Genomic DNA, 23,620 nt, shown 5'->3' with positions numbered 1-23,620 from the left:
AGTGCCAGAGCGGAGCTCCTCCACAGACCACAGCCGCAGGGCTCCCACTGCAGCTCAAACAAAAACCTCACACAGAAATACGTGTACTGGAGGAGAAAGTGCTACCTCGCAAGACCACAGACAGAAGACAAGACAAAGAGGAGGAGAGGGAAAGAGTGATCAGATACATACAAAAAGGAGGTGAGAAGAACTGGACTGCTTTTTCTTAGACGGACAGAACTTCCAGGGCACGCAGCTCGTCGCGTTCTACTTTTGGAGTCCATTCAATAATTTATCTTCTGGCTCATGTTGGTCTGTGGAACACAACTTTGCTTTTTTAAAAGTTTGACATACAGGTCTGGATTTTTATTTCCACTCAGCATTTCTGCCTCTTTTGGTAATTCTAACACTGTTTTCAATACCTGCCTCTAAACTTCACCACAGCATGTGCCTGTATGTTGAGCATCAGTATCTGAGTGAGTAAGTGAACTGTATCTCATTCATTTGGACCGGTGGGAAGAGAAGACACATTGTTTCAATCGTAAGATACAGCAGAAGCTTACTTTTGCTGGTAAATTATCATTTATCACCGTCTTTACCTTAAAGAACCTAAAGATGTTCCATAACAAAAACGATTGAGGCAGATTCATCTTTGGATTCAGGACACCACAATATAGCTCCCTAAAGGACATTGTTGAGGGACTTGCGAGCTTAAGCCATCGTTGAGACATATTGGAGGAAACAGTTTCTCTCTGGTGAAGACTCGGCCCCGTCGGCCCCTGCCTCTACCTCAGGATGGCTGGCTGTACCAGCCGCTGCAGGCAGGGGGTGCTCAAATTAATCCAGTCCCTGCAGAGATTGGTCTCAGGAACCCTCACGAAAGGTACTGTGGTTTTTTACTCAAACGCAAATTATTGCTATTATTGTACATCTTTCACTCAAATGTGCACAATTCATGACTTTGTATATGTGTATTTGTTTGTTACAAAATTGTTTTATGAGAGGGCTACACCCAACATTTAATGGATATAAGGATGTCTATCTGTATGAGTGTTATCGTGGCATTTTCATACAAAAACGTGTTAAAAAACATACAAATTTAGTGCCATTGCCACAGCTACCATCCAGTCAGAGAGCTCTCCTTTTATAGTGGAATTATGTATCTAGCTTCCTTTTACCAAATAGATTTCAGTTGCAGTGCTGCACACTTTATATTGTCAAGTGGACAAGGTCAAGATTCAGTTCCCACAACAGCCAAAGTGCAGTCTATTCATCAGCAGCCATGTGTGCTGTCACAGTGTCCTTGAGCAAAACATTGAGCCTTTTCTTTGCAAGCCTAGGTCTGTGAGAGTTTCAGTTATATAAATACAACACAACCTCTTACTTGATGCAGTAACTTTTAGATGTAACACGGCTTGGAAATGCAACACAATTCTTGATGGTAATGCCAGCAATAGGCGCTGCATAAATGAGTTTGAACTATTATGTTTTGAGCACCAGAAGATACACTGTAACTGGTGTTGTGTTGGTGGCTGCTATATTGAGCCATCAGGCCAGATGAGTCAAGTAAGGATAGAGGATTTGTAGCTTGTACATATAGGCCAGTGGCACCCAACCCCGGGTTTGGTTAATGAGATGTTTCTGTTACACTAAATTATTCATAATAGTTGATTTTTTCACAGTTTTCTCATTTTTTTTTCTCTTTTTCGTGTAAAATATTTCATATTTTAAAACGGCTTCAAGGGAAAGAAATCTGAGAAGTAAAACTAACAATTCCACAATTAATGTACACACTGAAGGCCATTCAACTAAAAAGCAAGGAATGTCTGTACGTGTCTTGATGTTATACGCATATCACGAGAACTGTTTATCTCATCTACTTCACACTTGGCAGGTGTGTTGCTGAGGACCCAAGTAAGTGTAGTGCCGGATTTAGTGCAATTTCGACACTCAACATGTTCAGTATTAACACATGTTGAATAAACAGAGGACACCGCTCTGTGCAGCAGCGGGGCGTGGCTTCAGTGCTCTCGCTTCATAGATCTGCGGCTATCCCCCTCACATGAACTCATGCAGAAGCAGACATATACAAAATGGACTTTAGCCTGTGGAGATGCTGTCAGCACGTTATTTTTTTATTCTTCAGTGAGATTTTAAGTTTCTCTCCACAGTAGTATGCTAGCTAACGCTAGGCTAAAGGCCTAGAATGTTTACCGTTGCTGCAGCACCGTTAGCTGCTCCGGGATGCCTCTCTCATTGGTTGTCTTGGTCCTGCTCAGAGAGTACCAATGTAATCATCCAGATTTTGAATCATAAATATCAAATAGTAATATTATCAGGGCAGCCCAGATGAGTCTGTGAGAGCTGAGGAGGCGACAAACTGGATCTGTAAACCCCTTACATTACCAGATCATCTGTGCCGAACAGCATGTTTTAGGGGGTCACATTAAGGAGCCAGATCATCAGAAACATCTGCTTTAGGCTAAAGAGACCATAACTGCACATGGTTTTGCATTCTTGCTATAAAACTAGGTATAATTTGTCCTATTTCAAAATGATTGGCAATTATCCTTTCATTTTGACATATTCATTTCCACCTAAATTTGATCCACCATCAGTACGCCTTGAGCTTCCCTACAAACATATTCTATTGGTCTAGGTGGAGAGATTGTAGTAATGGCTCATTTTGTTAAAAATGTACATTTAATTATAGTAATTATTGAGTTTGCCTACATTTTATGTGCCAGTGCATTAGGGCTTTTTAGGTTTTCCTGCATGATCTGTGTAAAACCTGAACGATGTATGCGTCATCCGGTCTTCCCCCTTGGGCAACAGTTGGGGTGCACTCTCCACCTCTTGTCATGTTCGTCATCTTCGTGTTAAAAGCCCTGGATCTCTCTCTGCTCTCGACCTCCGTCAGCCTTTGGTTAAGTTACTTTTCACCTTAACAGGGAGGAACAAATGCTGAGTCACCAAGTCAGAGTGCTGCTGCAATTAGTCACGACTGATAAAACACACTGGGGCTGCACTCACATTAAAAAAAGCCTCTGCTCCGATACAAATTTAAAAATAAAAACCTGCACCCAAATATGTCAATTGTGCAGGTGCAGGCAATGCTGCTTAACCAGCTGCTTATTTTCCAACTAGAAACATTTGGATGACTCTTTCTATGATGCTCTGAATTGTTTGAAAGCATAGCCACCTCCAGGATTTGAACAAAACCTAAAAATTCCTTTTTTTTTCTTCTTTTTTCTAATATTAAAAAAAAGTAGCAGGTTAGCTGTAAGAACACAACTTAACAGTAGCTTGTTTCATTATCCTATTTTCTACAGTTTCTGTTAAAAGTATGAATATGCAATTGACAATAGCAACAAAATCAGTGTTTCCAAAAGCCAGAATCCATTCAATTTAGGCTGCCTTTATACAGATCACCTGACCAAACTCTCACACATGACTTATGTCTTGTTACCTGTATGTAGGATGTGGTTGTCCAGTAGAGCTGCCCAATGGACACTGCTAAACTCGATCTAACCTCAAAAGCATCTACAGTATATGCATATTTACAGTATGTGGCAGTCCTTTGATATGAAAACCTGCAGTACAACCCACTGACGGTGAATCTACGTGTTATAAACCGGTGTTCTCGTCAGCTACTGAGCTATTCTCGAAATAAAGCAGCCTACTTATGGCTCCATGGGTTGACAATCTGGGTCATGCACTGCAGCCACAGATCTCAAGTGTCTCAGAGACAATCCATCCTTTTATATAACAAAGAAATATGCGGTCATGCTTGGACTAATTGCCAAAGTTAAGTAACAATACAAAAAAAAAACATACACTTAGATGTTGTCCTGTGTGGAGGTAGCAATCAAAGGGACAGTTCACCCCAAAATCAACAATACATATTTTCCCTCTTACCTGTAGTGCTACTCCATCGATCCATCTAGATTGTTTTGGGGTTATTTGCCAAGTATTGAAGATATTATCAGCTACTGAGAGGTCTATACATGTTACTACATCAGTTCCATTAAGCAGTGGCTCTTTGGCAGAGGTGGAAAAAGTGCTGAAAATCTGAGTTTTGCTGCAGAGCTTTGTGTTTTTTTGTGTTTGTCACGGTTTTCATTGGCCCGTTTGTGACTGGATAGCCTTTCTGGCTACAAAAATGCAGATGAAAGGTTTACATATTAATTCAAATTGTACTCAGTACTCAATTATGATTTTAAAAGTAGCTAGGTAGATCAGTACAAGTAAAATAACAGACTTTAAAAAGTACTCATAAAAAGTACAAGTGCCCAAACAAATGATTTAATTACAGAAATACAAAGTAGATGTAACTAGTTTCTTCCACCCCTGCTCTTTGGCACCAAAATCAACATTAAATCCAGAGCACAAATTAAGTACTCCAAGCACACAGATTATTATCTTGAGGGCAGAAATTTTTATTTTTTTTTGCTCCAGTCTCTGGGCTCCAAACTCTGTGTCCTCACTGTTAGTTGGTGAAATGGCGTGTGATTTCTATGGAACATCGAGTCCCTTGTCTTTGTGCCTCCGTATATGTTGGCTGCTTCTCCCCAGATGTTTTTTTGTGCTTTGCTGACTGCGGCTCACGGCACTGCCCTTTTTGTTATTTAAGGTTAAGATGCTTGTGCACTGCGCAGTACAGAGGCCATGTCTTCATTCAGTTCCATTATTGAACGTCACTGAGTTTATTAAGTTCCTCTGGTCAGATTAATAAGTTATAAATGATCTAAAATAGGGCTCACAGTGGGATTTTTAAAATTTATAGGTGTTACCCTAATGCATTTTCACCTTTTACATACACATTTGACTAATACAGTGCAGTTTAGTAGAAACCTCTAAAACTAGGGCATCACAAAGAAAGCTGAATCAAAATGTTTCTGATACAGACTGTAAAATCTGAACATTAACAAAGACATCTGAGTATCTATTGTGAGGCAATTGTGTAAGATTGCTGTATACTGTATGTTTCCGTTAATGTCCATAAACCTTCAGTCCTAAACCTATATTTTTTCATCGTGGTTGTAGATTGAAACGTTTATTTCTGCACAATTTGCTCATCATCACATCTCAGAGCATCATCCCCACTCTGCAGATGGTGCAGAGGACCTGCATGCTATCATATGCATGGAAGAAGACATGAAAACCTGCACACACATGCATATTCATCTCCACACACGCAAGCATGTCAGGTAGGCTGAAAAATCTGAGTCCCTCATGTTCAACACACACGTATCTTCAGTAGTTTGGCCTATTATGCATATTTGCCTGCACACACTTGGATATATATAGTGACACGAACTGTAAAACGCTACCTATTAACCTTTAAAGTGCTCTACTTACAACTGCAGCTGCATGTATATTCATTTTCAGACCTTTAAACGTTGCAAGAGTGTCAGAGTTGTGGAAACGGAGCTTGAGAAATGCCCCAGGCCCTAAACTGACTGGCTCTGCAGTTATTCTGAGGTCCCCAGTGGCTCCTGTATCTTAACTGTTTATACTTGTAAACTGAACTTTATGTTCTTGTTCTACATAGTTCTGCTTCTAAAAAAGGGTTTAGCTTTCATCTGTAAGATGTAAGGTAATGTAAAGTTAATGAGAATTATTGTTTTTGTGACTATAAAAGCCTATAAAAGCAACTGTTTTTTGTTTAGCTGCTTTATCTCTTTATCATGCAGCTGAACAACACTATCAAGACAGTTCCCAGGCTTACAAAGCTCCTAGTTTTTTTTTCAAGTCATTGATAATGTATGGCTTATCAATGGACAGGAGTACTTGAGTTGCGGGTCAGTGGGGGAACCTATAATCCCCTCCAAAGTACAGAGAGTGGCAGAAGAAGTGCTCAGATCTTTTACTTTAAGTAAAAATACCAAATTGTGATTACGTAATATTGCAAAAGTATTTACGTACATCAAAATGTACTTAAAGTACCAAAGTAATTAGTACATTGTGCAGAACGACCCATTTCAGAATCATATATATTATATTACTGGATTATAATTAATGATCACTAAGCACTTATGTTGTAACCAGTGAAGCTTATTTTAACTACATCCTGTACTGCCGGGAGGCATTGTCTAAAATAACATATACACTACATAATTTATAAGTTGGTTACATTTTGCATTTATAAACGGAATCTATAAAATGACTGGTTAATAAAACTGTCAGATAAATATAGTGGAGTAAAAAGTACAAGGAAACATAATGTTTATCTATATATTAGATGGAAAGACTCAAGTAAGTGCAAGTATATACATTAAACCTGTACTTAAGTACAGCCCAAGAGCAAATGTACCACTTTGTATGGATTGGGGAAAAATTACTCAGAACCACCTGACTACCAGTTGGACTTTAGTGTACTGTACTTATATGTAAAACCTCATTATCATTATCATGTACTCCAAAACCATACACATTAGCCAACCATCAAAGTCAGCATTAACAGCTAAATGAGTCACTGAGCAACTAGCATCAACCTTATACGTCCTTGGCGTCAAGACTATTAACTCAAGTATTAACATTTCCATAAGTGAAAGTCTGACAACACAAAGCTAAGTAGACTACTTACATTAAACAAACACATTAGCTAAAGATTGTATAGTGGCTTATCTTTGCTAATGTTAGCATACTTGAGGTAAATAGTGCTGTATAACGAGTGCATGGAGTCTGTATGCGTCTGGAGGCTGTATGATTCTTCTTCACTTGTGCTACTGTTTAGATATAGTTTTGCTTGTAGTTAAATGCCGAAAAGATGTTTAGCATTTAGCTTTATGCCATAATTCTCTTTTGTAGCAACTGTTCAGTTTAGAATTTAGCATTATCAACAGAATGTAAAGACACAACAGTGTTGACATTATGCCAAAGAAGTCTTTGTACTGTGTTGCAGAGATGTCTAATGAAGTTAGCATGCTAACTAGCTAGCCACAGCCCAGCCTACTATTTTGTAGTAGCTGGGAGATGTAAAAACTAAACAAATTCAACTCACAAAATGTCAAGAAAGGAGATAATTTTACACCTATTGTCATTATTAAACAGAAAAATACAGCCATACACATTCTGAATTCAAGTTTCTCTCTTCTGCAGAGCTAAGACTAGCTTAATTGGCCCAGCATTTCATCATTAAACCAGCTTAATTCAAACTTGTCGTTAACAAAATAAGACTTACCAAAAGATTCTTGGTTTGTCTTTCCACAATCACCTGTGTTTTAGTCAAATAAATCCTCAATTGACCAAGTATGATGTGAAAATATTCAAGCTCTACACGTGTACATGTCCTGGTCAGCGCGGCTCACCTCTGTACTGTATCCCCTGTCTTTAGACTGGCATCTGTCTGTCTCAGGGGCTGTGTTCAGTCCCTGGTCTGGTTTCCAGCCAGCAGACTCCTGTCAGCTAATAAGGCCACTTAGCTCCACGGCTAACTGAGCTACTTGCTAACAGCAGCTAGTCGCTACAGCCAAATAGACAGCAGCGGTGAGCGGGTAAGCTGACCCCTATAGTTTTGTTGCTACCTTTCAATTCTGTCCATTTCTTACAATCTTGTCGACCATTAAAGTATTTTGACTTTTTGCTTTTACTATGATATACATGTTATTGTGTTTACACCACATAGACATCCTACTGGAAACAGTGTAGTGTGAAGACAGCAAACCAAACATCCTGCCCTGTGCTGCACTTGTCCCTTGCCATTACAAGTCACATGTGCCCTCTGAGTGCGTAACCTTGCAGCAAGACTCACTTCATCCCACACTGCGGAGACTGACTCAAATCTACAGCTTGGTGTACCTCGACCACACTTCTACTATGACCGAAACATATTGTCCAACATCACCCTTCATTTGTAAACTGTTCTCCCCAAAAACCTCCTTCTCCTCTGTCTCCTTTCACTCCCTCTCTCTTGGTCTGTGGCTGTAGAGGCAGTGGATTGGAGCTGACAGTGTGTGTCTCTGCTTTTAATTTTTTACATCACCTCACTACGCACTTTTATGTAACTGTCTTCGTCTAGATTTATTTTTATCTTCTGCCTCCACTGTGTCTTTCATTCTCCACGTTAATTCTCTCCGGCCTCATTGTTTTAGTATCTGAAACTTGCAGGCAAAATACACTTTTGACAAGTGAATAGTATTGTGATGATGAAGTGATGTGTGGTGTTGTTGGGAGGTGCTGTGCGTTCAGCTTACATGCTCTCATGTTGTTGTTCATCTGTTCACTTTAGCTCCCTTTGTACTTAGTCATGAGCATGAGGAGCTTGATGCAGTGGTGACCCGAGGTGCTGACTGTGTCCAGGAACATTGTACTCTGCTGCCACCTGTTGTTCAAAGAGTGACACCACAACATAACACACAAGGAATGTGTGCTGTCAGATAACAAAGTTAAAGACACAGCCACATATACACAAACGTGGCAAATAAAGCACACGGTATACTCACTTTCATATATTATGTGAGTAAAAGTATTTAACGTCTGTGTATTTCTGACTCTGCTGTTTTGTGTCTACGGTTACTTGTGTGTGTTTGCTCGGTCAGAAGTTGGTTCCCCTTCATGTTGTGCTCTAAATGTAATCCATCTCATCAAATAGAGCCAGTGGCATATTTTTCCGCTGAATATCTGTCTATATCTATTCGAGGGCACTGCTCTGTACAGTACGAGCACTATGAGCACTTAAATATGAGCAAATAAATATTTAATTTAACTGAATTTCCCCATTTTTGACATGCTTTAATATTCATTTTAAAGACACAGGAAAACTATGCTGTTGTTATTATGCAGTTCTTATTCTTAAAATGAATTTTAAAAATCTGCATTTTCAAAAAAACTTCTTACTGATACTGGTAGAGGGTTTTAATAAATATGCATTGCAAAATACATTTTAAATAACTAAAATATGGGGGGTACATTTTCCTATTGCTCAATTTCTAATTAAGAATTCATTTTCCATTACTCACCTAATTGATTAACATGTCTGACCAGTCAAACAGGCCTCAAGCAGTTAAATTTATAACAATATTAAACATACAAAAGCAGATAAGTAAACCAATCAATCACTATAACTACATTTTCTCTGTATACATTTGAATTGCGTGACGACTCATACATCATATAAGCTTTTTCCCTTTGTCAAATCCATGTTCGTCATCTCTTGAAGCACAACTAGTTTGAATGTGAAGTGTGCAGGAGACAGAGGGAATGTTAAAGTGGAGAGCAGAGCAGTAGAGACAAAATAATTCAATAATGGCAGCTGTTGCATAACGAGGGAACCTCTCATCTGGTCTGGAGCTGCCACAACAGAGATTGCGGTTTGCCCACAGATCATCACAGAACAAACATAGATTTTCCTATCTCTTCCAAATTAAATCTGTTTAGTCTTGAAAAAATGATCTGTTAAATTGATTTTTATCACATTTCACAATGGATTCAGTCCGATAATGGGCTTAACGTGAGTAGAACATGAAGCGGTTAACAGATAATGAAGCCATTAGTAAGTCAGACTGCGGTGCAGTGTCCTTGGTCCTTGTCAGTGGGTGATTTGTTCATCTTAACCGGGGGGATGGCCCAATGGGAGCACTGTTCTTGTACTGGATGTGGACATTAAGCACTCTAATGATGCTTATGTTTCAATACACACCGTAGGTTTGATGGTATATTTAGCAAGAATTATGTAACTGTAAACGCTGAGCACAGTGCAGTCAGTGCAGGTTAATGTCCTCGGTCATTTTACCTGCTTCACTCCCAGGCTGCACCAAACATCTATAGTAACCGACTAACTGCGATTTGTAGTCACGTGGCAGCAGTGTGTCTCTATGCTCCTCTCGCTCGTGTTCCTGCTTGTCACTTTGATCATAAAGCTGACAATGTACAGTATTTAGGCTACAATTTAGAATAGAATAGAGTGTTTATAATATTTACTTTTAATTTATTATAGATCTAAGACAAAACTTACAGAGGGAAGACAAAAAGGAGCAGTAATGCAACACATCCTGATACCTAAACCACTGAATAGGTTGATTGCCAGTCACCCACAAAACAACATATATTACCGTCCCCAAAACGACATGACTGTTGCTGAGTACCGGTTACGAGTGTACCAGTGTAGTGTCTGGCAACTCACGTTGTGAGTATGCGTGATGACGTCACAGTACGTAACAGGTATGGAAGAGGAAGAGAAGTCAATAAAGAGTGTAATGACTGTCCGAGTGAGTATGAGAGTTAATGTTAATAAGAAGAAGTGAGAAACATTACAACCGGTTTGGTTGAGTTTAGGCAAGAGTAGCACCCGACCCATGTATCTACTGTACAGTATATGGGTGTTGTAGTACTATGAGCGGGGCCCTGCTAACCTGTGTTACAGTTATGAAATTAGAAGCTTTTAAACCTTTTGAACTTATTTATGAATTACAAATAAATGCCAATGCCTCCACTTAGCAGGAATATATACATAGTACTGTACTTTAAAATTCAAAACACACCTCAGTGAAATGCAAATACCCTAATGAAATGTACCGTTTATATCACACACAGTTTTTAACTGTAAATGATGAATTTAGTTAAATGAGAAATGGTTTTTAAATGAGTAAAAACATAAAAACAGACATTAAAGATTTGCCAAAATGCTTGGAAGTGTTTTCCTTTTCAATGTAAACCTTTCTCTAAAGATTTCACTTAGCACATACAATCAACCTCTATCAACTGGTGTTATGACCTTTTAATCTCATTTACCAATTCACAAGCTAATAACAGCCATTTACTTATCATACTGACTTCATGTGAGCTTTAAACTAGCTGATAACATTAACACATACTTACAACACACAGTAACATTAGCTGCTACTACATTGAAATAAGGGTTATTCCGCTCATTCTGAAGAAGCAGTACAAATATACACACATCAAGTATTTACCTTATGCATGCTTCCTTATGTCCGTAACTCGTCGGTAAACTCTGCATCCACCACAGTGTTAGACTTAAAAAGTCTCCAGCAGCTTTACACCAGCTTGTCTGTGTATCTTCTCATTAGCCCTTGGCTTCAATTTCAGGGGTCATCATGACATCCCGCCCCTCTACATTTCCCACAACCAATGCAATTCACAAAAATAGAAGATGGACAACATAACCTCTGAGATTAGGTTGTGAGTTAACCACGTTACTCTTCTGTGCACCGTAAACGAACCTGTTTGAATGACAATTAACTGTATTAACACAATGACAAATGCTCTTTTATATTTTTATTTTTCTTATTAACACATTTGAACACAATATTTATTCCCCCATTTTTGAACACATTTATCTTATTTCTTAACATATTTGTTTGTCTATATATATATATATATATATATATATATGTGTATATATATATATATATATATGTATATATATATATGTATATAGATAGATAGATAGATAGATAGATAGATAGATAGATATAGATATACTATTGGTTTCTACACTAAAACTACTTGGTTAGATTTAGGAAAACATTGTGGTTTGGGTAAAAATAACTACATTACTTATGCTCCTTCAGTCACAAACCGACCTGCATTACATCCGTAACTGCAGTTATGTTACGTAAGATGTCGTCCCTTTCTTATGTTAGCAAGTTAAAATAACTCACTGCTGACTTCACATGGCACACAAACAGAGGTATCCTGGATTACAGTCTTGTGCTTGTTTGATCCAACCTGCCGACCTCCTCCCTATTCAGACTTTCTCATTATTTACATAACACTACTCCAAATTAGATAGGGACATGGGTGTATATAAGCATGTGTGTGGATAAGCAATAAAAGTCAAATGAAATGTGTTGCATTTTTTGTAGGGAAAAATATTCACAAAACACCATGGAACAACATCATGGAATAAACAATCAAGTGAAACATTAAAATATCCCAATACCTCACCTGACTTCCTCCTTTACCACTGTAATAGTTCCTATGGCCACTAGAGGTCACCACCTAACAATAAAATGTCAAATATGGGTCTTAATAAGTTCCTTTTACAGTTGACCTATATCTTCGTTTTCCTGATGAGGACGGGCTGCAGTAACAAATGTGTTGACTTCTTCAGCACACTAAACAGCACCGTGGATATATCAGTACACAGTTAGGCTACTGATATTCCAGAGCCATGGTCGGGACCCTCTGCCTCTGCACTCTCTCTCTCTGATTAGTGGATGGAGAGGGGGGATGGCAGGTTAACAAGGGGGATGCATTTTGGTAATATTGCCAACAAGTGGGACAGCATCCCCCTTTCACCCCCATAAATCACTTGCTGGAGCTTGTCACGGTGCAGGGTGACGTGTCCTAGAGAGAAAGTTCCAGACATCTGTCACGGGGATTACAATGGTTTACTCATAGTAATCTGAACACTTAATTCTCCATCTGCAAGAGTTTGAATGTGTGTCAGGAGGCTTCAAATTGGGGCAGTGGAGGAGAAATATTGTTTGTGATATCACTGAGAATTTTTATGTTTTGCTTCTTGGTCTGAGATGAAGTGACTGTGTGGAATGTGTATTTGATTTGTAAAATAGACGTAAATTTCTTGTATGACAATGTTTACATGGAGGGATTTGGGATGCAAAAAGGGAAAGGACTTTAGCAAAAGGTAGGACAGTTAGCGTGAGATTGGTGTACATTAGAATTATGCATGACTTTATGTTTAATTAATCAGTGCATGTTAAAGTCTTATCTAGCTTGTATCAGCTCGGCACTGCCCTCTGCAAGCCACATGTACACACACAACTTAATGTCCCTACACCAGCTATCTGCATACTTAGTCCTGAGCAGTGCTCTGCTAGTCAAACAGCATAGAGAAACACATGGCAGACACAAGGCAAGTTTCCAAGGGTTACGTAACTATGACATAATAAATATTCAATTCATGAATTACTGTATTGATGCCACCGGACACCTTTCACACACACGGCTTCTGCTCTTCTTACAGCTGTAAAAAAGAGGACGTGGAACGCAACTTTCAAGAAACAAGAAAACGGCGTCGAAAAAAAATGGCAGAGCATGAATTTTTTAAACCAAGAGAGGTTTTTCTGAAGCCAACACACACATACACACAAAGAAAGAGTGATGCAGGGAGAGCATTTACATTTCTGGTCTGCAGCCAGTGGAATATTTAAAAAGACATTCACATTTTCTGCTTCACTCCACCCCTTTACAGTGTGCTGTGTTACTCTCATAAATCAAAGCAATCGCTCTTAAAACGTCCTTTCTTTGATTAACTCATTTAGATCTTCAGCTGAGTTCGCAAAGAATCACTGTCGGATAACATATCCGGTCTTAAATCAGACCGAATCTGTCTCAGACTCATTAGACGCCTTTTACCACAGTGAATGACATCGTTTAAGAGGGTGAAGCACTTATAATATAATCAACATTTACTTCTGCTTCCAACAAAGCTGTTTGAGTTTTAATGCCAAGCACTTTTACAGACATAAACATTACTCACACCGACTGCTTTCCTTTCCCCTATGCACACAGTCTCATTTTCGTAAATCGAAGCCGCTCCATGAATATTAATTGATAGCATTTAACACTTTAACTTGCTTGTTTAGACCATAGTGAGAAAGAAAAAATCATTCTCTGGCGCCCTTCACATTAGAATAAGAGGGAGAGGGTCACAGCTGACATATATCTACAGGCTAATTATGGGAAAAAACATGTGGCAGGGAGCAGAGCGCTAATTTGAAGTGGTATTGAACTGAAGCCATCGTTAGCATTTGTGTTGAGTGCGTGTGTGTGTGTGTGTGTGTGTCAGGGTAGTAAAAACAGAGATAAGTGATGACAGTCTCATGACCTTCACCTGTTACCATTCATTTGTCAGTGGTGTTATTACTGAGCACAGCATTGGTTACCACCAGCACTCCACAATAACATGAAGGCATGAGGAGGCAGGGAGCTAGAAAGAGGGGGGAAAGCTGACAGATGAGTGGAGTGAGGCACAGAGCGGAGGGAGTGGCGCAGGAAGGCAGGAGCAGCTTGTGAGTGTGTTTGGAGAAAGAGATCAGAAATCCACGAGAATCAGCTCAAAGAGGAGAGTCGTCCCTCAGTGACAAAACCAACCAGAGGAACTAACGGGGGCAAAGCCCCTTTAAGATCCGGAGCTGTGGAGGCAGATAAAGACAGAACGACAGGCTGACAAGATCGTGAAATAAATAGAGGAGTATTATTCTCTGGGTTGTTTGACCAGGCTGGTTTCCACGGTGACAACATGGGTGCAGTGGTGGGCACTTTGACCATGCAAACCAAGCAGAGGAGACCGTCCAGAGGTACGTCAACAGTAGTCAGAGAAAGATGGAGAGGAGACAAAAGAGCAACAGAAAGCTAAAGTGAGAGAGAGAAGAACAACGAGAAAGAAAACATTCAGATACACATTTGGACCAGCTGTTGTTTATGATACATGTTTTTTTTTTTATGTTATTTGCTGTATGTTGCAGACCTGCACGTTAACATTTCTATATGTGCCAGATTTCCTAGGACTATAAATTATTGAACAAGGAAGTCAGTCAGAAAACAGCAAAAATGGATCAGCTAATGCATGTGACCATATGTTACTTACATGTGACCAAATGGCATATACATGTAAAGTACATTAACCAAAAGCACTGACATTATTTTTTATGTACAAGTGTTCTATATATATTTTTTTTTTCATAAAAATCTATAAATATTAATTCAAAGACTAAGCAGTGATACAAAGTGCGAGGAATAACCAATATATTGTGGTCATGATGGAGAGATTACAGTATACCCTGTGGTAGTGTGTCCTTGAAAATAACCAGAGAGCAAAATCACTGCCCCTGACTCTATTATTATGTGTGTGGGTGTGTGTGTTGTGCACGTGTGGGTGTCCGTTCAATGAGTCAGTGTGTGAGTGAGTGAGTGAGGGAGTGAGTGAGTGAGAGAGGGGGGGGCAGAGGAGCGAAGGTTCAGAGGGGAGCATGTGAATTAACACGCAGCTCACATATCATACCTCTCCCTGGCCTTATGCTTGAGATCCTCGTTGTCATGGAGACTGGGTTGTAGGGGCATAGGAGGAGAGTGTGAGCAATTCTCAGCCAGGATGAATGATGAATTTATAGCAGCATGAAATAGAGATAAAATACGTGAAGCGGCAAACAAAGGAATTGCCCTCCGACGTAACACCCCACGAGACGAGGGCGATGCTCGGTATCTGTTTTTACAGAGATGAGATGAGATCGTCCGTCCCTGCTTTGATAAAAGCCTTTGAACAAAAAGGAAAAAAAAGCACTGAGGTCACCTTTTTTTTAGGTCCATTAAAGTTTGTCCTGTGTTGTCAGCCGTGCACAGGTATATGAGATGAGATAAGGAAGATAAGGCTTTATTGATCCCCAGGAGGGAAAGTAAGTGTCACAGCAGTGTAAGAGACAGAGCAGAGATTAAGGTCAAGGCAGGATCCAAAAAAAATAAGCTAGAGTTACATACAATACTATATCTTAGACCACTGAGCAGACGGCAAATGTGCTTTACAAACAGACCAAATCTTTTTTCACCAGGATACGTCTACGGTGTCACAACCCAAGTCTGGAAAAATTGCACGGACCAAAGTCGCTGAACAAACAAAAGATTTGAAGCGACAGCTGCTATCGCTCCATGACACGAATGTAGAAAATATAGTGTACTATAAAGTAGAAAGTGGTTGCTGTCATTCTCGAATAACCCCTCTGTTTCTTTGGAAATGAAAGGAATAGTTTAAGAAGACTGATACCACTCACATGTCTGTGCAGTAAATATAATGCTCCCGCCAACAGCCAGTTAGCTTAGCTTTGCATAAAGACTGAAAGCAGGCAGCAGTTAGCCTAGCTCTATGTTATTGATATTGATATGATTACTATGATATTGTCGCCTTTGGTCAGAGCAAGGTACGCTGTTTCTGGTCTTTATGCTAAGCTATGCTACCCCTGGCAGCCAATTAGCTTAGCTTAGCACAAATAATGAAAGCAGGATCAAGCAGTTAGCTTGGCTTTTTCCACACACAAGATCTGCTCCAAAGCTCACTTACCGTATATAAATCGACATGTTGTGGTTTTATGGGGGGCTTATGAGTCGGTCTTGGCTGGGCTGCAGTTACTTCCTGGAGTTTTGCCATCACCATGAGGCTGCAAGGCAACAAGCAGGGACTTCAGGATGTTACTGGATAAAACAAACAAGATAAAAGCTTTTATTGATGAGCCTCAGAGGGGCTGGGAGGTGGATTTAGTTGCCTTTGGAGAGAACAAGGCTAACTGTTCCCCTGTTTCCAGTCTGTATGCTAAGCTAAGCTTACCAGCTGCTGGATGTAATGTTATGTTTACTACACAAACATGAGAGTGGCATCAATCTTCTGATCTTATTCTCAGCAAAAAAAAAAAAGCGGATGCTGTAACTGTATATCCCAAAATATCAAAGTTAAAGCAAAAATGAATCCAACCTGTTGCGAGCAATCAAAGCTACACTTGGACCCTTTAGCACCTCAGACCTCAGTCTGTGTGTGTCTGTATGACAGAGCTGCTGTTTGTCTATGCAATCACCATCTTATCTCCATCACTTCATCACATAGCATCCCCCTCCCAGCACATGAAGATAAATGTTTACATCAAGACTCCTGCCTTGTATATAAGCATCAAGACTATAGAGAGCCTGCAGTGTTTCTTCTGCAGACTTCTAAGCATAAACCCATCACTTGTAATCAGATCATGTTGTCATTTGGTTATATTCTTATTCTCAATAAGTGTTTTTAACCCCCAGGTGGTTCAAAGCTAGTCGTTACTAGAAAACCTCAAATTCAAAATCAATGTGTCTGGTTCCTCATCACGCTTCTGAGATCAATAGCTTAGTGTTTGTCTTTCCATCCCATTTATAGCATACACAAACATATTGTGTATGCTATTCTGCCATATGTTGTCCTCTCCCTTAAAATGTATTCTTCACACTCCGCCATCTCCCTCCTCCTGTCTTCCCGATGTCTCACCCCTCCTCTAATCAACACCTCCGCCTGTTTCCTCTTCTCGCCCTCATTTCATTTCATCTGTTTCCGATCGCACATTGCATTTGCAGGGAGGCAAATGCACCCAGGCAGTAGGAATACACGCATACAAGTGCAGCAAAGCAACACCCTTGTTGTTTTTGCTGTCATGCGAGGGGCTTTTGCACAAATTGTGTTTGACACCTTTTTGATCAGTTGATCCAGTATACGCACCACTGTTCATGTTCGTCCTGGCTGTCTGTCCCCATGACAACAAGAGTCAGGGAGATCGCAACAGGAAGATGGAGGGAAAGCTGCACATAAGTACACGCTGTACTGTATGTTCAGCTGATATCAGTAAATATTCTAAATATACCACACTGGTTCAGCATTGAATAGAAGAAACAAAAACCGTGAGAGGATAGAGCCAAAAACGGGGATAATCTGCGAAATGGGGGCAGGAAATCTGTCTCAAAATGTGCTAATCTCACAAAAATGTCTTACACCAGCAGGCACATTATCTCTCTGGGTTATTCTAATAGCTTTCTGTGGATGTAGAAGATCTTTTTCAAATTAGTTTTTTTCAATTTCATACCATCTCGATATTAGCATAAACCTAATAGTAGTATGAGTAGTACTCATAAATGCTGTATGTAACCTACATACTGTAAGCCTCGACTTTGATCTCAACAATCACATGTAAACGCGCGTGAACGGCTGCAAGTTTAGACCATTTTGCACGAATTGAAAGTGAGATGAAGAAAATGGCAAACTGGATCCAAATGAGGATGATTTAAAGATAAAAGCAGAAGCAATTATTCTCGTACAAATAAGACACAAAAGCAGCTAATTAGGGCTTACTTTTCATATTACCGTCACACACAGTTGATGCCTCTGGGAAATGCTGAAAAAATCGGATGACCAACAGGATATTTGATGTAAATTTCAAATTAAAACTGCCCCTGGCAGGTGATGCATGACATTAGATACGGTTTCAGTGTTGAGGATTAATCTTGACACCGCTGCTTAATGGGATGAAATGAATGAGTCATCAGCACCCTCCCCAAAAGCAGGAGTATTATATCCATTTTAATCTGCTTTTCTTAAAGGCTGACTGAGCCAATTGATGCTGACACAGCTGGAGCACAATGATTGTTTGGACTCACACGTGTGTACACATGTGAACATTTGTCAAGTCGTGGCTTGCTGGTCAGCTTTCGTTTTATGTGGCGGGATTTAATATATTAAAATAATGAATTAAAGGATATGGTGTGTAAAATCATTTGGTCTCTGTAAAAGCAAAACGTATTGCTTAGATCTCAGGGACCAGTTGGGATTTGACTTAATGAAGCTTAATTGAGGAGAACAGGGAGTTTGGTCTAATTTTCACTACATCTCATACGAGAGACGCACCAGCTCTATACACAAGGCTGTAAATGTGTGTGATCGGCCTACTTTAGGTTTCTGCCGCTGCCAGAATTCAATAAAGACTTCCAGAGAGCTCTTTATACGGCTGTTTTCTCTTGGATGTTTGCTCATGTTGGAGAACTCGCCGGTGTGTGTATTGTGTCCACTGCCTGATGTCAGGATGTTAGTCTTGCCCTGGAGCTGGAGACAGTCGTGGTGACAAACACTTGCCCGCGGCAGAACCAAAACGCTTCACATCATTAAGCACCATCCATCTCCACAGCGCCCGATACCGTGCTCCATGCTGCCATTAATAAAATCCCTCAACCCCTGAGGGGAGAGTACATGTGGCTCTTCTATAATCCATCTTTTTTATCTCCTCTTACCTCTATGTGAGCCTCCTGGTGTCCTATCATTCTGCTGCTTCGTGAGCGCTCTTTCTGCTGTCTAATCACATTTTTGATGTTTCTTGTCGACCTCACATTCTCACACTTTGCTGACTTGTCTCTTTGCTGTGTGTTACAGTTTTCATATTTCCAAAGAATGGTAAGAGCACATGTCGGACAGAAATTGTAGAGGTCTTTACCTGATAATAGATACATTTCTTCCTGTCTCTCTTCTCCTTCCCTCTAGATAAAGCAGATGACGAGCTGGAGATGACGATGGTGTGCCACAGGCCAGAGGGCCTCGATCAACTGGAAGCCCAAACTAACTTCACCAAACAGGAGCTACAGATTCTCTATCGTGGTTTCAAGAATGTAATCACCCACTTTCTGATTGTCTCATTAGAATACTTTGGCACACAGGGCATGCATTTCTAATTCTTCAGATGTGGATCAGCCTAATTCCAGGAAAAACATTTACCCATTTACTCCTAATGGTATCCAGCCATGCAGAGGATTTCTATTTGAACAAGGCTGAGTCTACAGCTAATGCAAGCAGATCTTTGAGGCTGTACTTAAAGCCAGCAGTGCTGTGAATGCTAATGCAAGCTTTTGTTACTCCGATCTGGTAGTGACAATGCTAACATGTATACAGTGACAGTGCTAGCATGCTGATGTTTAGCTGGTACTAAAGACTAATGTTTACCATCGTCACCATATTAGTTCACTTTGTTAGCTTGCTAACATTTTGCTAGCACAAAAATCAAAGAACAGCTGAGACGTTGTTAGTTTTGCCCAGAGGCTGTGTTGTTAAAAACTCATGTATTGGAAATGTTAAAACTTTGACTGCTGGCAGCGTTAGATGGAAGTTAGGTTATGATATTATGATATTATTATTATTAATCTCTGGGGATCATGAATATCTGTACAAGACACAATCAATAATTGTTGAGATATTTCAATCTGAAGCAAAGAAAAACCGTAGGAGCAGAACAGAAGACAAGATGATTTCATGTTTCATATCTGACATACAAACTAAACATGTTGTAACAAGAAACTTTTCTTGCTATAACAATAATATCTATCATGTTATAACGTGAGTGTTTGTACACTTACATTGTTACAACGTGAAACTTATGATTGAATGAGGAAATGCTGTGCAGAGAATCATAAATTGAGAAATATAGCTCATTTATACAGTTTAAGTATAGAAGTGACATAATGTATTGTATATATTCATATTGTAAAAAAAAAATGATTCTCATGATACTCTGGGGACAAATGACATATATGAGTAGGGTCACGACTGTGACTACATGGTTTTGGTGAATTCTTCCAGCAAACAGGAAATAAAACATTGACGTTGTTGAGTACATTAACCCTAACTCATTTATTTTTTGTTACACAGGAATGTCCAAGCGGTATGGTGAACGAGGAGACATTCAAACACATTTATGCACAGTTCTTCCCTCACGGAGGTAAAGTGCTTTGTTTTCACATCTCTTTCAATGCTCTGTGAGGCTTATTGATAGCAGGAGACCTTACTGGTGTATTTTTGTGTTGCAGATGCAAGCATGTATGCACATTATCTTTTCAATGCGTTTGACACTACAAACAATGGCTCCATCAAGTTTAAGGTAAAAACAAAATGTTGCATTTTTTATGTAAGTTATTACTCATACCTTTACTTTCATGTGCCACGAGACTTTTAGAATCTGAGTTTGTCTTCTGTCTCATTGCTGCCAGGACTTTGTCACGGGTTTGTCCATACTGCTGCGAGGAACGCTGAGAGAAAAGCTCGAGTGGACGTTTCACCTTTATGACATTAACAGAGATGGCTACATAAACAGAGAGGTGAGACTGGCCCATCACGACGTATACAGTGTTTTGTGTGTCATCTAAAGGCCACGTCTCATCACAGTGTGAAACTTCTCTTCTTTCAGGAAATGACTGAGATTGTGAGAGCCATTTATGACATGATGGGCAAGTACACCTACCCTGCACTAAAAGGAGACGTCCCCCAGCAGCATGTGGACGCCTTTTTTCAGGTTCATTTCTAATACATGGGATTAACATAAACGAAAGTCAAATGTTTTAAGAGTGAGGGGTGATTTTAAAGCCATTGTGTTTACACAGCGTGAGGGAAAACATCCTGACACTTAATGTCTCTCATTGCACCCCAGCAGCTTCCAGGATGAACCTCTGCGGTTTTACTGAGACTCTTTGCATATATTACAAGTTTTGGATAAGGCTTATTAAGTTTAACACTAGCGATTACAGTCCCCGGGGTGCAGAACCTATAAATAGTATAGTTGTATACTATATTATATAATGTGAACACAATGCCACAACAATGACTTTCTATGTGATACTGATTCACATTGTTTTGTTGCTTTTTTCACAGAAAATGGACAAAAACAAGGATGGAGTGGTGACTTTAGAGGAGTTTGTTATAGCCTGTCAGGAGGTATGTATTGTCCTACATCTGAGTTGTCTATTTCCAAATGAAACCATAAGAAATTAGATAAATATATATTAACCACAGTCAACCATATGTTGTTTCAAGTGCATTTTGGCACTTTAAAAAACATAAAGGGCACAAATGTATTATATTTGTGAAAAAGAACATTTTAACATTGTGTTTCTGTCTTGACTGTTGGGAGTTTGCTCATTCTTGGTGCTTTTACTTACTGTTTTAACATATTCACGTATGCCAACATTGGTTAGAATGAATTGATCCCTCTTTGTTGTCATTTATTTATTTTTTCTAAAAACATTAACTTAACATTAAACGCACAAAGGTTCACTGACTTGCTTTCGGAGCTGTTCGCCACAATGAAAGCCATGAGATGCGGTTTAAAATCCCAAAACTAGTAAGAGGACCTTTGAGCTTAGATTACTTTGTTACATGTGCATCTACAATTTTGCAAAAAAAACCTAGAAAAAATATTTATACATGATGAAAATTGAATAATTATAAAAAAATATGTTACAATGATACTTACAAACCAAACAGTGCAAGTAGATATAAACTGTATGTAGATTTACAACATGTAAAATCAAATCAGAATGGGATACATGAATACATAAATGTCCAAAGTCCAAATGAGGCCATACACATGCAGAGAAAACAGACATAAACACCATAAATAAAGTGTCCAAACACCAACATGTCCTTTTGAAACAGTGTTGAAATACTTGGAGGTGACGTCCTGTTTAATGTGGAACAGAGTTATTAAAAACTTCTTTCTTCTATGCAAAATGATGAAACTTCATGCAGCTTGTGCAGCAGGGCTGACTATACATTACTATACACACACTACACTATACAGGGTACAGCACATTACTTCTTAATTGCATCATTGTTCCCTGATTACTCATCCTCTCTCTCTCTGCAGGATGAAACCATGATGAGATCCATGCAGCTGTTTGAGAACGTGATGTAGGACAAGAGGAGATGATGGAGACAAAAGACATGGAAAATGAGAGGGCTTGGTGTGAGTGCGTGTGTGTGGATGCATATGTGCAATACGTCCGATCTCTCCTCCTCTTCCCATCTGTATCCAGCTGTGGTTCTGGATGGAAGGCCCCACGGTGACTTGAATGAAGGGATTGGACTGGAATGCTTTACACTCTCCTGCAGAGATTTCTCCGCACGACACAAAGTGACTGATGTGACAGACTTGGACACATCACTCTTCGGTCCTGTCTCGAAGATTGGCCTGTTAAAGATAAAGTGCTCCCGACCAGCAAAGAGCTCCTGTTCAACCAGCGGAAGTTTTTTTTTTTTTGTTGTCCAAAATAAATGCATGCTTTTGCAGAGGTTTTGATTTATCTCCAGATATTTGCTATGGGAATTTGGCCATAAGGACTTCTGTATTTATCTCATGCATCTAGTGGCTGACGATATGGAATAATTAAAATGTCAGGTGTTGGCTTCACTGTTGCAGTGACCCCTGTACTTCTGTGTGGACCTGGCTGTCGCTTGCCTGCTGAGTCTGTCTTGTTAAGAGTCTGTCTAAAGCTTTCAGTAGAAAGTCAAACGTGGGTCTTGTATGGTGCGTGTGTCTGTCTTTCTGTCTATTTTGGAACTTAAGTTTTAGTGGAAACAAAGAAGAATTGAATCCTTTTTTGAATATTTTCACATGCTGCTTTGCTTCTTGTGGTCAAATTGGTGTGTCGTCAACAAGTATTGTGGGAAAATGTGCATATATTTGGGATTTCGTGATGAAGGGCCCGCAAAAACAAATTTGTTGAATAGTCAGAAAGAGGTTTGTGATCATCAAACCAATATCTTTATTCGCACAGGTGAAATCAGAGATGGGATAAAAAACGATGACAGTAAAATATTTGTATGGTGCAACCTTCCTGGTGGGAGGTGCGGGTGCCAGTCTAATGAAATCCGGGTATGAGAAAGATCATCTTGCAGGGAAAACCACTGAATGTCAGCTTTGGAATGTGATGTTTTCATGACACGGAGGACAGCTCCATCTGTACAAGTCAACATTTGGCGCTGCTTCCTCTGCTCAAACTAGATCTGTGATGTCACACTGACGTGCAAGTACAGACATCACAGGGCGAATCCTGCGGATGGTTTCCTGTGAGTCGGGATGCGTTGGAAAGCATCCCTGTAATAGAAAACTTTCTAGGATGTAGTAGTTTAAGCACTAAAATATTCATCACTGTTCTTTTTGCTGTCTGTGAAGCAGCGTCTTTACTGTCAGGTACATCAGCGTGACATCACAGCCTCTGGTCCCTGATATCTTGGTTTGGAACAGAGTTGTTAGATCTCCAAAAACAGAAAATTAATTTTAAGCCATAAGAATAAATATGTAAATTCTTAAATTGAGTGGTGTATTACTTT

General features: G+C 39.6%; 1 protein-coding gene across 4 annotated transcripts; it reads left to right on the top strand.

Moving 5' to 3' along the window:
* On the top strand, window positions 1-23,601 carry kcnip1b (Kv channel interacting protein 1 b). Of its 4 annotated transcripts, none has more exons than XM_084374360.1 (9): window positions 1-862; window positions 18,899-18,919; window positions 19,007-19,131; window positions 20,165-20,234; window positions 20,323-20,393; window positions 20,503-20,610; window positions 20,700-20,804; window positions 21,161-21,223; window positions 22,155-23,601. In XM_084374360.1, the coding sequence occupies exons 1-9, from the start codon at window positions 775-777 to the stop codon at window positions 22,200-22,202; spliced, it is 699 nt and encodes a 232-aa protein (XP_084230486.1). In that variant the 5' UTR covers window positions 1-774; the 3' UTR covers window positions 22,203-23,601. The 4 variants fall into 4 exon arrangements, with proteins under 4 accessions (XP_084230486.1, XP_084230487.1, XP_084230488.1 ...); XM_084374362.1 differs by lacking the exon at window positions 1-862 and adding an exon at window positions 13,901-14,270; XM_084374361.1 differs by lacking the exon at window positions 18,899-18,919.
* Window positions 23,602-23,620: the final 19 nt, after the last annotated feature.

This window comes from Pagrus pagrus, assembly GCF_965226575.1.
Source record: "Pagrus pagrus genome assembly, chromosome: 14".
NCBI classification, from domain to species: Eukaryota; Metazoa; Chordata; class Actinopteri; order Spariformes; family Sparidae; genus Pagrus; species Pagrus pagrus.
This window is presented reverse-complemented; position numbering and strand designations above follow the sequence as displayed.

Excerpts from the sequence above, each read along its gene's own strand:
- kcnip1b (XM_084374360.1), top strand. The coding sequence starts at position 775 with ATGGCTGGCTGTACCAGCCGCTGCAGGCAGGGGGTGCTCAAATTAATC. Across the intron at positions 19,132-20,164 it reads TCTATCGTGGTTTCAAGAAT|GAATGTCCAAGCGGTATGGT; the intron begins GTAATCACCCAC and ends TTTGTTACACAG. Across the intron at positions 21,224-22,154 it reads TTGTTATAGCCTGTCAGGAG|GATGAAACCATGATGAGATC; the intron begins GTATGTATTGTC and ends CTCTCTCTGCAG.